Source organism: Atractosteus spatula, unplaced genomic scaffold (genome assembly GCF_055471065.1).
Source record: "Atractosteus spatula isolate fAtrSpa1 unplaced genomic scaffold, fAtrSpa1.hap1 Scaffold_117, whole genome shotgun sequence".
Classification (NCBI taxonomy): domain Eukaryota; kingdom Metazoa; phylum Chordata; class Actinopteri; order Semionotiformes; family Lepisosteidae; genus Atractosteus; species Atractosteus spatula.
The window spans coordinates 108893-123619 of record NW_028296672.1 but is presented as its reverse complement, the minus strand read 5'-3'; the positions used below and the strand labels follow the sequence as shown (position 1 = coordinate 123619).

General features: G+C 41.2%; 1 protein-coding gene across 1 annotated transcript; it reads right to left on the bottom strand.

Moving 5' to 3' along the window:
- Positions 1-1786: 1786 nt before the first annotated feature.
- On the bottom strand, positions 1787-13885 carry LOC148809741 (protein FAM78A-like). The gene is made up of 2 exons (XM_088909216.1): positions 13581-13885; positions 1787-2315 (listed from the first exon to the last, which is right to left on the bottom strand). The coding sequence occupies exons 1-2, from the start codon at positions 13883-13885 to the stop codon at positions 1790-1792; spliced, it is 831 nt and encodes a 276-aa protein (XP_088765342.1). The 3' UTR covers positions 1787-1789.
- Between the last annotated feature and the right edge of the window lie 842 nt (positions 13886-14727).

Genomic DNA, 14727 nt, shown 5'->3' with positions numbered 1-14727 from the left:
CACTAATTATAGATGACCCAATTATATCAAACTTAAATTGCACCAAGAAGTGCTCGGGGGAAAAAAAAAGTTTGTTTGGAGATATTGGAGGTCTCTTTGGAAGTTCAAATTTGGCTCTAATTTCTTGGAAAATTGCAAATACAGAAGCATGTGCTAACTAGGCATATGCTCAGCAGGCATTGCAAGGTCTGGGTTTAGCAGATAATGGAGAAAATTATTTTTTGCATGCTGTAAAGCTTTAGTAGAAATAGTGAATACATTAGGTCAAGGTATAGTGAAAAATACAATTATTCATGTGAAAATTTTGCTAGAGATCTATTAAATGCAGTCAAAAGTGAATTATTGGATATCAGATTAGGAGTAGTACCTAAATACACTATTGGAAATGCTTAAAAAAATTAGGCTTACAATGGTTCACTGACAAAAATGAATTAACTTGACAGAATTACAACAAAACCCACTACATGAGGTGACACTACTACAGTTCAATTTTTCTTAGTGTTTCCACAAGTATCACATAAGCATAGATACAAGAAAGTAAGGCATTTTGAGAGTTTGCGCGATTCCATATAAAGATATATTCCATATTAGATTCCATATAAAGATCAAGTAATGACTCGTGGTAAGAGAAGATCAATAGTAAACAGAAAGCATGACACTGCTTACTACAACTGATTGCTGTACTGAAAATCACCGTTATATTATATGCAGTTGTAATACTTTACAGCCTTTATATAACAATTCTAAATTTATTTCTAGAATTGCATCCCTGTTGGGAACCTCACAAGCAATACAAATGTCAGCCACGCAATGGTGTAACACAAGTAATAGGTTTATTCCATGCTGAAAAGAGAAGAAAGGAAGCAAGTTTCAGCTGTGGAGCATTCTTCGGGTGTCACTGCTGTCAATGGTATATCATGTCTGACAGAGAAACCTATATATATGGGGATTTATTGTGACCGGAAAAGCACACTTCTGCATACAGTTAACAGATGCTTGTGTGAAGGACACAGTGTACAAACACCTGTTGTTGCAAAAAAAGAATCTGACACATACGCTGAACAAGCAGACTGTTGTGTTGCATATATGAAAGTCTGTAGCATGGATCAGCGGTTAGTCCTTAACATATTGATCATAAAATATGTGCTTCTCCAATACCATGTTAGGTACATAGAGGAGATGATTATAACGGTATAAAAGGGTGCTTTTGAACAATGGCAAGCAAATCAGATAGGATTACTCTGACAGTCTGATCTTGGGGAGGCCTCTTCATTATTAATAAACCTCTTTCAATCCTTCACTGAACTGCACTGTGCCTCTTTTCTCTACAACAGTACAGTTGGAGTTTCAGGTTCTTTTAGGTACAAAATTACTGCATAGTATAAATACTCAGATCATAGTTTTTTTTTGAGCTTCTAATGTGACTACTCAATTAGGGGACTACCTTCTTTATTATTTTTTTCCTGTTTGAAAAAACAATTCTCCCACCCTTCCTATCCCAGAAAACAAGATGTGCAAATTTGTAGATACACACACACCTACTGTATATATTGTCATATAATGTTAAAAAAATGCCTTGCAAAAAATAATACTAGCCATTTTTGCAACGATTTAATTTAAACTGGGCTGGGTATCACTGTGCTAAAGGTAGAATGGTTGCAGTTGTTAAGTCCAGGAGACGTTCATAGCTTTGCCACTTGGGGCATCTTGTTATATTTTTTAATTCATGTTTCTGATGTAAAAAAAAAGGTCGGGGGGGGGGGGGGGTTCCTTTCTTCAATATACTACCCTATAGTTTTGGTGGTATAACAACCACAGGCTTCCCGGTTTCTGGCCTCCACATCAGGACCTGCGCGTCGTTGGCATTGGGCTTCACCATGGCGTTGGGCGGGATGGGCTCCTTCCTGGCCAGGATCTGGGGCTGCTCCTGGGCGGTGGGCTCCAGCAGCTTGGCACGCTGGCCCAGGGGTTTGCCGGGGTCGATCTCGATCTGCAGCTGCATCCTCCACTTGATGGTCTTCAGGATGAAGTGCTCCCTGCTGGCCTGGTTGATGGCCACCAGCCAGGTGATGAAGCTCTGGTCCCTGCGGATATTGGTCAGCTGGGGCTGGTTGCTGTTGCTCACGGGCACGCCCCAGGACACACTGGGGTTGAAATTGTCGTCCATGCTGACGTTGAACTCTGTGTCCTTCGTGGTGGGGCCGGTGAAAATGTAGATCTCTTTCTTATTGCCATACCAGGGGTAGTTCACCCCATCAGAGTCACTTATTGCTTGAATTTTACCATCCCTTAAATCAGGGATCTCCCAGCTAGACCTAAAACAAAACACACCAATTAATAGATCAGCACATCAACATGTAACACAGCAACAGTGCAAGTTTGACACTTTCCCCCTTTATAGTAACACACAAGTCTATGGTGGCTGGATTGATTAGCTACTATAATGTTTCTAATTGGGTCATCATTACTTTGAGTTCCTGAGATCATATTGTTGAAGATTCTGATCACTTATGGATCAAAAACTCACACAAACTGAACTGTAGGAAAAATAGTCAAAATGATTAGAGTAGTTGAAAACATTAATGGTGGCTTGGACCAATTGATGATGCTCATAACATATGGTACTTCCTGAATTTGCCTAAAATATCCAAGGCTTTTGCACAGCAATGCACATAATTAGAACTAAGGAAGAATTTTCCAGCAGGAAAATGTGTTCCCATCTAACAAGAAAATATATATATACAGTGGTGTGAAAAAGTGTTTGCCCCCTTCCTGATTTCTTATTTTTTTTTGCATGTTTGTCACACTGAAATGTTTCAGATCATCAAACAAATTGAAATATTAGACAAAGATAACACAAGTAAACGCAAAATGCAGTTTTTAAATGAAGGTTTTTATTATTAAGGAAAAAAAAAAATCCAAACCTACATGGCCCTGTGTGAAAAAGTGATTGCCCCCTAAACCTAATAACTGGTTGGGCCACCCTTAACAGCAACAACTGCAATCAAGCGTTTGCGATAACTGGCAATGAGTCTTTTACAGCGCTGTGGAGGAATTTTGGCCCACTCATCTTTGCAGAATTATTGTAATTCAGCCACATTGGAGGGTTTTCGAGCCTTAACCGCTTTTTTAAGGTCATGCCCCAACATCTCAATCGGATTCAGGTCAGGACTTTGACTAGGCCACTCCAAAGTCAAGTGCGCTTCAGCTTGAGGTCACGAACAGATGGCCAGACATTCTCCTTCAGGATTTTTTGGTAGACAGCAGAATTCATGGTTCCATTTACCACAGCAAGTCTTCCAGGTCCTGAAGCAGCAAAACAGCTCCAGACCATCACACTACCACCACCATATTTTACTGTTGGTATGATGTTCCTTTTCTGAAATGCTGTGTTACTTTTACGCCAGATGTAATGGGACACACACCTTCCAAAAAGTTCAACTTTTGTCTTGTCAGTCCACAGAGTATTTTCCCAAAAGTCTTGGGGATCATCAAGATGTTTTCTGGCAAAATTGAGACGAGCCTTTATGTTCTTTTTGCTCAGCAGTGGTTTTCGTCTTGGAACTCTGCCATGCAGGCCATTTTTGCCCCGTCTCTTTCTTATGGTGGAGTCATGAACACTGACCTTAACTGAGGCAAGTGAAGCCTGCAGTTCTTTGGATGTTGTTGTGGGGTTTTTTGTGACCTCTTGGATGAGTCATCACTGCGTTCTTGGGGTAATTTTGGATGGCCGGCCACTCCTGGGAAGGTTCACCACTATTCCATGTTTTCACCATTTGTGGATAATGGCTCTCACTGTGGTTCGCTGGAGTCGCAAAGCTTTAGAAATGGCTTTATAACCTTTTCCAGACTGATAAATCTCAATTACTCTGTTTCTCATTTGTTCCTGAATTTGTTTGGATCGCAGCATGATGTCTAGCTTTTGATGATCTTTTGGTCTACTTCACTTTGTCAGGCAGGTCCTATTTAAGTGATTTCTTGATTGAGAACAGGTGTGGCAGTAATCAGGCCTGGGTGTGGCTAGAGAAATTGAACTCAGCTTTCCAAAGATGTGATAAACCACAGTTGATATATGTTTTAACAGGGGGGGCAATCACTTTTTCACACAGGGCCATGTAGGTTTGGTTTTTTTTTTCCCTTAATAATAAAAACCTTCATTTAAAAACTGCATTTTGTGTTTACTTGTGTTATCTTTGTCTAATATTTCAATTTGTTTGATGATCTGAAACATTTCAGTGTGACAAACATGCAAAAAAATAAGAAATCAGGAAGGGGGCAAACACTTTTTCACACCACTGTATATACACCTGTTTGACCTGTATTGGCTTTAACTGACAGAAGTCATACTCATTCTTAATATCCCATGCATCTGTTTTTGTTAAAAATAAACAGAGGATCGCACTGGTATCACACAAGTCCTGCATCCTCTTTGGAAAACTCTGCAGTACCAGTGATTCAGATGTGGCAAGATTTGTTCAGATATGCCCATGAACTTTTTTGAAAAGTAAATCCATCATCTATCCACACATATTATAACTGCTTCATCCAATTCAGAATAGCAGGGGAGCCTAATGCACAAGGCAGGATACATCTTAGATGGGACACCAGTCCACACACACACACACACACACACACACACACACACACACACACACACACACACACGAGGGCCAATTTTCCCCAGAAGGCAACTAATCCACCAGTATGTCTTTGGACTTTGGGGAAAAAACCCTCCCTATATTCATTAGAAGATACAACTCTATATACACCCTAAGAATTGAACTCAGAGATGGTGTAATGCTAACCACTGTGCCACTTAGAAGTTGTTGCACATTCTGTAATCCCCCCCCCCCCCCCAACAATAAAAATTGTCAATTATTTTCTTTTAAATCCCCCCCTCGTCCAATTTAGATTCTCCATAGTTTAACAGGCCTGCGTTTACAGCAGCTCCTAAAACCAGCACAGGAAAGATATAACCCAGCAACCTTGCAGGAACCTGTGCTTGTCAGAGTTATCTGCTATTTTTCACTTCACAGGCCCCACAGATACCAATGGAGTCACCACTGCCTGGGGGACTGACACGGCTCTCACAGCTGCTGACAGATTGAAATCTGATGATCCAATGGATGTTTTTGATATGCAGGAGACTGAAGGAAATGACCAGCATCATCAGGAAAGCAAGATCATCCTCAGTACCTGGGTCAAGTGTGCAAATACTGTCTAAAAGTAACAAGAGTGCTATGGAGGCTTTTAAGGGTTGTATTGAGAAGAGGCAGATTGGCATGTAGTGGAGGTATGTTTCATACCAAAGCGGGAGAATGCCCAGGCCATAGGACAGTTTAGAACTATATCTTTGCTGAATGTGGACGGAAAGATCTTTCTGGCAATTGTGGCAAGATGACTTACTGACTACATGCTGCTTAACAAGTACATGGATATATTAGTGCAGAAAGGAGGCAAAAAAAGGAATAGGGAACTAACAGTACTATGGCTGGACCTAGCCAATGGATATGGCTCATTACGACATAAATTAGTGCATCTGACAAGTAAGATGTAAAATGGCGAGTAAGATGGCGCCGACAGTGAAGGCTGGCGTCCTGCAAGTGTCCTGCGAGCATCCATTCGTCCTTGTTTATTTCTTTTTGTTGTTTTTTGTACTGCTAACTGCACGTACTGTTTGCTCGGTGATTAAATATGACCAACAAACACTTATGGACATAAGATCGAATACTGACAAAGTTAAATCTACACCAATAATTACTGCCGACTATGGACTGTGGTGTCTCACCTGTACTGGGAAGAAGACGGCGTCGTAGGAAGAGGGGTAAACGGGCAGGCATTCTGGTAATACTGAGGCAGCGGAGCAATCGTGCCCAGCTCCCGAGTATACTTCTTGCTAATGTTCAGTCACAATAAGCTGGATGAACTGAAAGCAAGGCTTTCTTTCCAATTGGACATCAAGAACTGCAACGTGCTGGCTCTTACTGAAACTTGGCCTGACCCATCTGTTCCGGACTCTGCTATCCTTACGACTGACTGGCAGATCTTCCACAGAACTGCCAGAAATACAGTGCCTTGCGAAAGTATTCGGCCCCCTTGAACTTTTCAACCTTTTGCCACATTTCAGGCTTCAAACATAAAGATATAAATTTTTTATTTTATGTGAAGAATCACCAACAAGTGGGACACAATTGTGAAGTGGAACGAAATCTATTGGATTTTTGAAACTTTTTTAACTAATAAAAAAATGAAAAGTGGGGCGTGCAAAATTATTCGGCCCCTTTACTTTCAGTGCAGCAAACTCACTCCAGAAGTTCAGCGAGGATCTCTGAATGATCCAATGTTGTCCTAAATGACTGATGGTGATAAATAGAATCCACCTGTGTGTAATCAAGTCTCTGTATAAATGCACCTGCTCTGTGATAGTCTCAAAGTTCTGTTGAAAGCGCAGAGAGCATCATGAAGACCAAGGAACACACCAGGCAGGTCCGTAATACTGTTGTGGAGAAGTTTAAAGCCGGATTTGGATACAAAAAGATTTCCCAAGCTTCAAACATCCCAAGGAGCACTGTGCAAGCGATCATCTTGAAATGGAAGGAGTATCAGACCACTGCAAATCTACCAAGACCTGGCCGTCCCTCTAAACTTTCAGCTCAGACAAGGAGAAGACTGATCAGAGATGCAGCCAAGAGGCCCATGATCACTCTGGATGAACTGCAGAGAACTACAGCTGAGGTGGGAGAGTCTGTCCATAGGACAACAATCAGTCTTACACTGCACAAATCTGGCCTTTATGGAAGAGTGGCAAGAAGAAAGCCATTTCTCAAAGATATCCATAAAAAGTCTCGTCTAAAGTTTGCCACAAGCCACCTGGGAGACACCCCAAACATGTGGAAGAAGGTGCTCTGGTCAGATGAAACCAAAATCAAACTTTTTGGCCACAATGCAAAACGATATGTTTGGCGTAAAAGCAACACAGCTCATCACCCTCAACACACCATCCCCACTGTCAAACATGGTGGTGGCAGCATCATGGTTTGGGCCTGCTTTTCTTCAGCAGGGACAGGGAAGATGGTTAAAATTGAGGGGAAGATGGATGCAGCCAAATACAGGACCATTCTGGATGAAAACCTGTTGGAGTCTGCAAAAGACCTGAGACTGGGACGGAGATTTATCTTCCAACAAGACAATGATCCCAAACATACAGCAAAATCTACAAAGGAATGGTTCACAAATAAACGTATCCAGGTGTTTGAATGGCCAAGTCAAAGTCCAGACCTGAATCCAATCGAGAATCTGTGGAAAGAGCTGAAAACTGCTGTTCACAAACGCTCTCCATCCAACCTCACTGAGCTCGAGCTGTTTTGCAAGGAAGAATGGGCAAGAATTTCAGTCTCTCGATGTGCAAAACTGATAGAGACATACCCCAAGCGACTTGCAGCTGTAATCGCAGCAAAAGGTGGCTCTACAAAGTATTAACGCAAGGGGGCCGAATAATTTTGCACGCCCCACTTTTCATTTTTTTATTAGTTAAAAAAGTTTCAAAAATCCAATAGATTTCGTTCCACTTCACAATTGTGTCTCACTTGTTGGTGATTCTTCACATAAAATAAAAAATTTATATCTTTATGTTTGAAGCCTGAAATGTGGCAAAAGGTTGAAAAGTTCAAGGGGGCCGAATACTTTCGCAAGGCACTGTATCAATCTGTATGCAGACTATGTTACTGGCTAGATCAATAAATGCATTGAAGACATGGTTCCCAGGATTATTGTTCACACATACCCAAATCAAAAACCATGGGTAAATGGAAAGATACATGCCAAACTTAAAGCTAGGACAGCCACTTTCAAATCTAGCAAATTGGGTAAATACAAAAAAAATCCAGATACGACCTCAGGAAAGCCATCAAAAGAGCTAAATACAACTATAGAGTTTATAAAAAGTTTATAAAAAGACCAATCCACACAAGGCTCCTGGCCCTGGCCATGTTCTGAAGTCATGTGCAGACAAGTTGGCAGATGTCTTCTCAGACATACTCAATCTTTCTCTAGCTCAGTACATAGTTCCTTCCTGCTTTAAAAAAAGGCACCATTGTCCCCGTTCCTAAGAAACGGAGTCAGGTGCCTAAATGACTACTGCCCCGTTGCACTTACATCAATTATCAAGTGCTTCGAGTGGTTGGTCAAAGCATTCATCACCTCCTCACTGCCTGATACACTTGACCCATTAGTATTTGCGTATCGCCAGAACAGGTCAACAGAGGATGCTATAGCCACTGCCCTCCATACTGCCCTCTCACAAGGGGATAAGAAAGGAACATATGTGAGAATGCTGTTTGTTGATTACAGCTCAGCATTCAATACCATAGTGCCCTCAAAGCTCGTCATCAAGGTCCAGGACCTGGGACTGAACATCTCCCTCTGTAACTGGATCCTGGACTTCTTGATGTCCGCAGGTGGTGAGGGTGGGCACCAACATACAGTGGTGCTAGAAAGTTTGTGAACCCTTTAGAATTTTCTGAATTTCTGCATAATTCTGACCTAAAATGTGATGAGATCTTCATCTAAGTCATAGAAATATACAAAGAGAACCCAATAAAACAAATAACACACAAAAGGATATACTTTTTCATTCATTTATTGATCAAAATGATCCAACATGAAATGTCTGTCAGAAAAAGTATGTGAACTTATGCTTTACATAAATTTACAAATGTATGTAGAAATTCAGAAAATTCTAAAGGGTTCACAAACTTTCTATGCTCTACCCAGACTCTAAAAACTGGAGCCCCCCCATGGCTGTGTGCTTAGCCCTCTCCTCTACTCCTTATTTACTCATGATTGTGTCGTCAGGCGTAACTCAACTCCATCATCAAGTTTGCGGATGATACAACAGCCATCGGCCTGATCACAGATGGTGAAGGGTCTGCGTACAGGGAGGAGGTTGAAACCCTGGCAGCATGGTGCCAGGAGAACAACCTCTCTCTGAACATCAGTAAGACTAAGGAAATTATTGTGGATTATAGGAACCAATAGGGAGATCACATACCTATTTATATCAATGGGACTGCAGTGGAGAGGGTCAGCAGTTTTAAGTTCCTGGGAGTTAACATCTCAGAGGACTTTACCTGGACCCACCACACCAACATCGTGGTCAAAACAGCACGGCAGCGCCTGTTCTTTGTCCGAAGGCTAAAGATGTTCAGAATGCCATCACATATCCAGGCCAGCTTCTGCAGGTGCACTATTGAGAGTATCCTGATTGGCTGCATCACTGCCTGGTATGGAAACTGCTCCACCTGAAATCGCACTGCACCAAGTACCACAGAGGGTGGTGAAGTCAGCGCAGCTCATTACCAGCTGTAAGGTACCAGACATCCATGATATCTTCTCAGCTAGATGTCTTAAGAAGTCCAGATCCATTCTCAAGACCCCAGTCATCCTAGTATCGAAGCATTCAAGACTGCTAAATAGCCAACCTGCAGCTTCAGCAAATCACTGTAATGGCTGCATGGACATACTGTACAGTTTTCATTGTATTTCTTTGTATTTGGTGTACTGCACTACTTGGACATAATGTATTGCATACACCCTGGACACATAACAGCTCTATTTATATTGAGTTTTGTTGGAGTTCATCTTATTCATATTCTATGTTACTTAATTTAGTCATTTTTATGACCCCCCCCTCGTAGAAAAGGAATTGCATTGCCGGCACGTACTGCTGCACACTGTACTGTTGTGCATTTGAGAAACGTTGATTGAGATACTGGATGTTTACAGACAAGTCACAGGGTCACTGCTGAGCACTGAGCTGAAAATACACTGATTTGAAACTCAACAAACAAACAACCACAGACAACTGGACAAGTGTCTTTGTCCTGGTCAGTCAGATAAGTGGCTCACCCACACTGAAACTAACACTGTCCATGCTCTTGGACAAACCGTCCTATCTTAACTGGCATCAAAACACTGCAGGACTGGGTAAGTGCTGTTTTGACAATAATTTGTTCCCTGGACTTGGACATTGAATACAAGAAGCTCCTTATACAGTATACCAAGATGAGAGTGTCAGCAAATCCTATAAATGCAACGTGTAGTGTGCACAGTGTCACTAGTAGTAGTGACATTGCATATGACTATTTAGAGAAGGTTAAGCTGCAATCTTAATAAAAAGATTACTGTACGGCAGAACACATTTGTGTACATCTTTACAGTAAGCACTGATTGAATATGTACTGTAGCAGCATTTCCTTTTTTATTACAGGTACATAAATACAAAAGATTAAATATGTGTCTCTTTGTATTTGCGTCTTCTTCTTTCTCATTTCTCTCAATCCCTTCCCTGTCACTCTTCATTTCAGAGACACAAAAGGGTTTCTCCAGAGGGAAATTTGAGTCCAGGCTACTGGTGCTGAATCTATTAAGAACCGTGTTAACAAGTACTCTGCTGGGAAATGTGAAATTTCTGAGAATATTCACATCTTGACTTGTGCCACTGTTTCAGGCGTTTTAATATAGACCTTGTCACTTTCTCCACAGCAATTCTCTAACCTTCATTTGGTACTAATCCAGAAACCATTGCTGAGCTCATTAGAGCAGTTTGCAAACATCTCAATCTAGCTGACCATGGCGTAGGACGAATGCAATTAGTTTTGATTAAGAAACTAAACATCAAATGATACATTAATTTTTCCCCCCCTAAATAATACCAGTTTTGAACATGTTTTGATAGGTCCACTTCACAGTCATTAGAGTTCAGTTATTTTACCTTCAAATACAACCAGAACATGTTCCAGCCATGTAGCTACAGTAGTTCCTGGCTAAAGATCATGATTGAAATAAAGGCAAACATTCACAGGCAACTATGAATGGTGAAAGAACAGCACCATTTCATAACAGCAGTTATGAAAATAACAGCACACGTAAGATTAATATACTACCTGTTAGTGATCCTTTAGACAGTTCACTGAGGATATAAAATACCTGATAATCTCATACTCTTCAGCAAAGCAAGAGGTACTGGAAGTTACTGAGGAAAGCTTTCAAAAATAAAAACAGATACAAATAAATCCAGCCATTTTATTTCTTAAGATGTGTAAAAATATATTAGAATGCAACTCTATACTTCTATTATATATACTGTATGTATAAATATTGCATAGTATGAACATGCTAAATGCTAATTAACCTCACTTTTATTTAAGCTGATCATACTGATAGTTACACTAAATCTAAAAGTGAAACCAAAAAGTTTGCTGTCTTGACACATGAAACTTTTTAATTTAGGACTCAGCAAAAGAAATGTGCACCACTTGTAAATTAGCCAATAACACAAGAACACTGCAATAACTCAAGTAGCACTGCCAGCTTGGGGTTCTAGGGGCGCTGTGCTGTGCCGTGCTGGAAGTTTGGAAGAAGGTTATACAAACAGTGAAGCTGGGCTCTTCCATACTGAGCCATGTTAACATTAACCTCACAGTTAAGACTAAATACAGGGCTGCAAATACTATCCACTAGACGTAGAATTCAGGGAAGTGGGGGACACAGTGCAGAGAGTGCAAGGCAGGACACACCCCAGACAGGACGCCAATCCATCACAGCACAGACAGACAGACAGACAGACAGACAGACACACCAGGGCCAATTTCCCAGAGGCCAATTTATCAACCAGCATGACTTTGGACTGTGGGAGTAAACCCATGTGAACATGGGGAGAACATACAAACTCCACGCAGACAGCACCCCAGGAACTGAACCTTAGACCCTGGAGTCCACCATGCTGCCCTGGATTTGATCATTCTGCTTTATTTCTGTGTACAATTTATATTACAATTGTAAACATTCTAAATGTGGTGCCTGGTTACTTTTCCCTTGCTACTTAACAGAACCTTCATGTACATTATACTCTTTTTCTCCCACACAGCCACCAATTAATGATCTACCTCAAAGGAGGAAAGCAGCTCTTGGATGACCAAATACTTGGGTGTAATTTTTTGTACATAGGCCTTGTTTGAAAATTTCTGCCTGCACAGGCAAATTACAAGAAGGAAAAAAGAATAATGTCTTTTGTTGTATTTCTTATAAGTTGAATAATAATAATAAATATAATAATTGCTTACACTTATATAACGCTTTTCTGGACACTCCACTCAAAGCGCTTTACAGGTAATGGGGACTCCCCTCTGCAACCACCAATGTACCGCATCCACCTGGGTGATGCGACGGCAGCCATAGTGGGCCAGAACGCTCACCACACATCAGCAATCAGTGAGGAGGAGAGCACAGTAATGAAGCCAATTCATGGGTGGGGATTATTAGGAGGCCATGATTGGTAAGGGCAAATGGGAAATTTGACCAGGACACCGGGGTAACACCCCTACTCTTTTCAAGAAGCACCCTGGGATTTTTAATGACCACAGAGAGTCAGGACCTCGGTTTTACATCTCATCCGAAGGACGGCACCTGTTTACAGTACAGTGTCCCCGTCACTATACTGGGGCATTAGGACCCACATGGAGTTTCAAAAGTGGGTAAGAGGGGTTTGAAGTAAGGTAAAGCATAACTGCCTGTTTAATTCACCCCTTACTGTCTACATTCAATCAACATAAGGCACAGACTAATGTTAAGGAACAAGTAATACATTTATTACATGCTGAAAAGAATAATGGAAAAGACGGAAAACACAACGTTTCGGCTGTGAATCTCCTGTCCCAGCCTGAGGAACAGTGAGTCTGTCTCTCAATAATAATAATCCAGTGTGTGATCTCCTGTCCCAGCCTGAGGAACAGACAGTGAGCCTGTCTCTCAATAATAATAATCCAGTGTGTGATCTCCTGTCCCAGCCTGAGGAACAGACAGTGAGCCTGTCTCTCAATAATAATAATCCAGTGTGTGATCTCATGTTCTAGCCTGAGGAACAGACAGTGAGCCTGTCTCTCAGTAATAATAATACAGTGTGTGATCTCCTGTCACAGCCTGAGGAACAGACAGTGAGCCTGTCTCTCAATAATAATAATACAATGTGTGATCTCCTGTCACAGCCCGAGGAACAGTGAGCAGTTGTAATAGTTACAGCTTTCCTTATTTAGCTCAGCAGCTTTTATTTCGCCCGCGGCAAGAAGTGCAAGCAACTTGTGAAAACAGATTGGGTTTGCTGTGTTCAACCGGTTTGGTTTCTTCGTTTTGTAAAGCCGAAACGTTGTGTTTAATTTATTTTTTCAGCATGGAATAAAAGTATTACTTGTCCCTTTGCACCTTATGCATGCTGACGCAGCTACCCACCTGAACTATAGAATAATGTTATCAGACTTGCGTCTGTTCACCAATTTATAGAGGCTGTAGGAAGTCAAAAGATTCTGAAACGTTTTTGTAGATACTGTATATTGTAGCAGGTTGTGCTGAGCATTTTCAGTTTTGTGTTTTTATGCGGTAAAGCATTTCTTAGAGGTTACACAGAAACGTGTTTTTATAGGGCTATACATATTTCTTACTGAAGTCTAGTAGATAGCCCCAATAAGCCATTGTATGTACAGTATATATAATGTGAACATCAGTTCGCTTGCTAACGCGGTACTTACGTTCCTTCATCCCCGTATTCATTGTAAAACTGCATGTGGTTGCACGCTTGAATCCAGCCCACGGTCCAGGTCTCCTTAGCAGCGATGGGCGGCACCATTACCCGGGCCGAAGCTCGGAAATACGGGGTTGTGTACCGCAGAGCAGAGAAGGATTCGTAGATGCTGGTGGGATTTGAGTCTATGATAGAATTCACTTCAAGAACGGCAATGCTTTCACGGAAACGTTTGGGAAAACTCTGGCTAGAGCCTATTGCATTGAATATCACTAGAACTCCCAAGAACGGCAACAGACGCATGAAAAACATATTCACTGATTTTGTCTCAACTCAAGGAAATATATATATTTTTTTAAAGAAGGTGTTACGGTCAGTCTTCCTAAACCGAAGGATGGATCCTATGTGGGTTCAATAGACAGAACAATAACCAGGAACTTCCTCGGTAGTGATTTCGCAATCCGAAAGATTTGCTAAAAAACGGAAAAAACAGACAAGTTCGAATGTTACACAAAGCCGCAATCCGAGAAACGAAATAAAAATACTAAAAGGGGTCCGAAAACAAGAAGACACTCTAAATGAACAGCCAACAGTAAGGGAAGATCAAAAGTCAAACGCAATACTAAGCAAGGAGGATGAGCGGCGCTTAAATGCATTGAGAGGAGCGGCAAGAGAGCAAAGCGGTAGGTTAGGTGGTTATCGATGTCTCCGCCTACGTTTTGATCGGGACGTCTGGGTCTTAACCGAAGGTCTTCATGGCACATAGCCTAGCGTTATCGCGATGGTTAGATATCCTGTTGCAGTTTCAAATTTTTTACTAGTCTTGAAAAATATCCACTCCCGGCACATGTTCTGTATAAGAAACTTACTGCACGTTTTATGCCAAATCAGTATTTCTATACTGGAAAGCTAAGGAGGTCCAGCATTTGTAATAATAATAATAATAATAATAATAATAATAATAATAATAATAATATTCTAGTTATCAATAGCATTTTTTTTATAAATATACAAACAGCTTACTTTACTTCTCTGAAGCAGGTTTCCGTTTCTTATAGCCATAGCATAGTCCATTGCCGCAGAGAAGAAGAGCGGACATCAGTGGATTCTGTACAGACCTGCAGGCATGTCCCAGGTGAGTTCAAGTTCGCGAT

Bases quoted from the DNA above. Each gene is read 5' to 3' on its own strand.
- LOC148809741 (XM_088909216.1), bottom strand. From the start codon at position 13,885: ATGTTTTTCATGCGTCTGTTGCCGTTCTTGGGAGTTCTAGTGATATTC. The intron at 2,316-13,580 runs GTAAGTACCGCG...GTTTTGTTTTAG, and splicing joins GAATACGGGGATGAAGGAAC to GTCTAGCTGGGAGATCCCTG.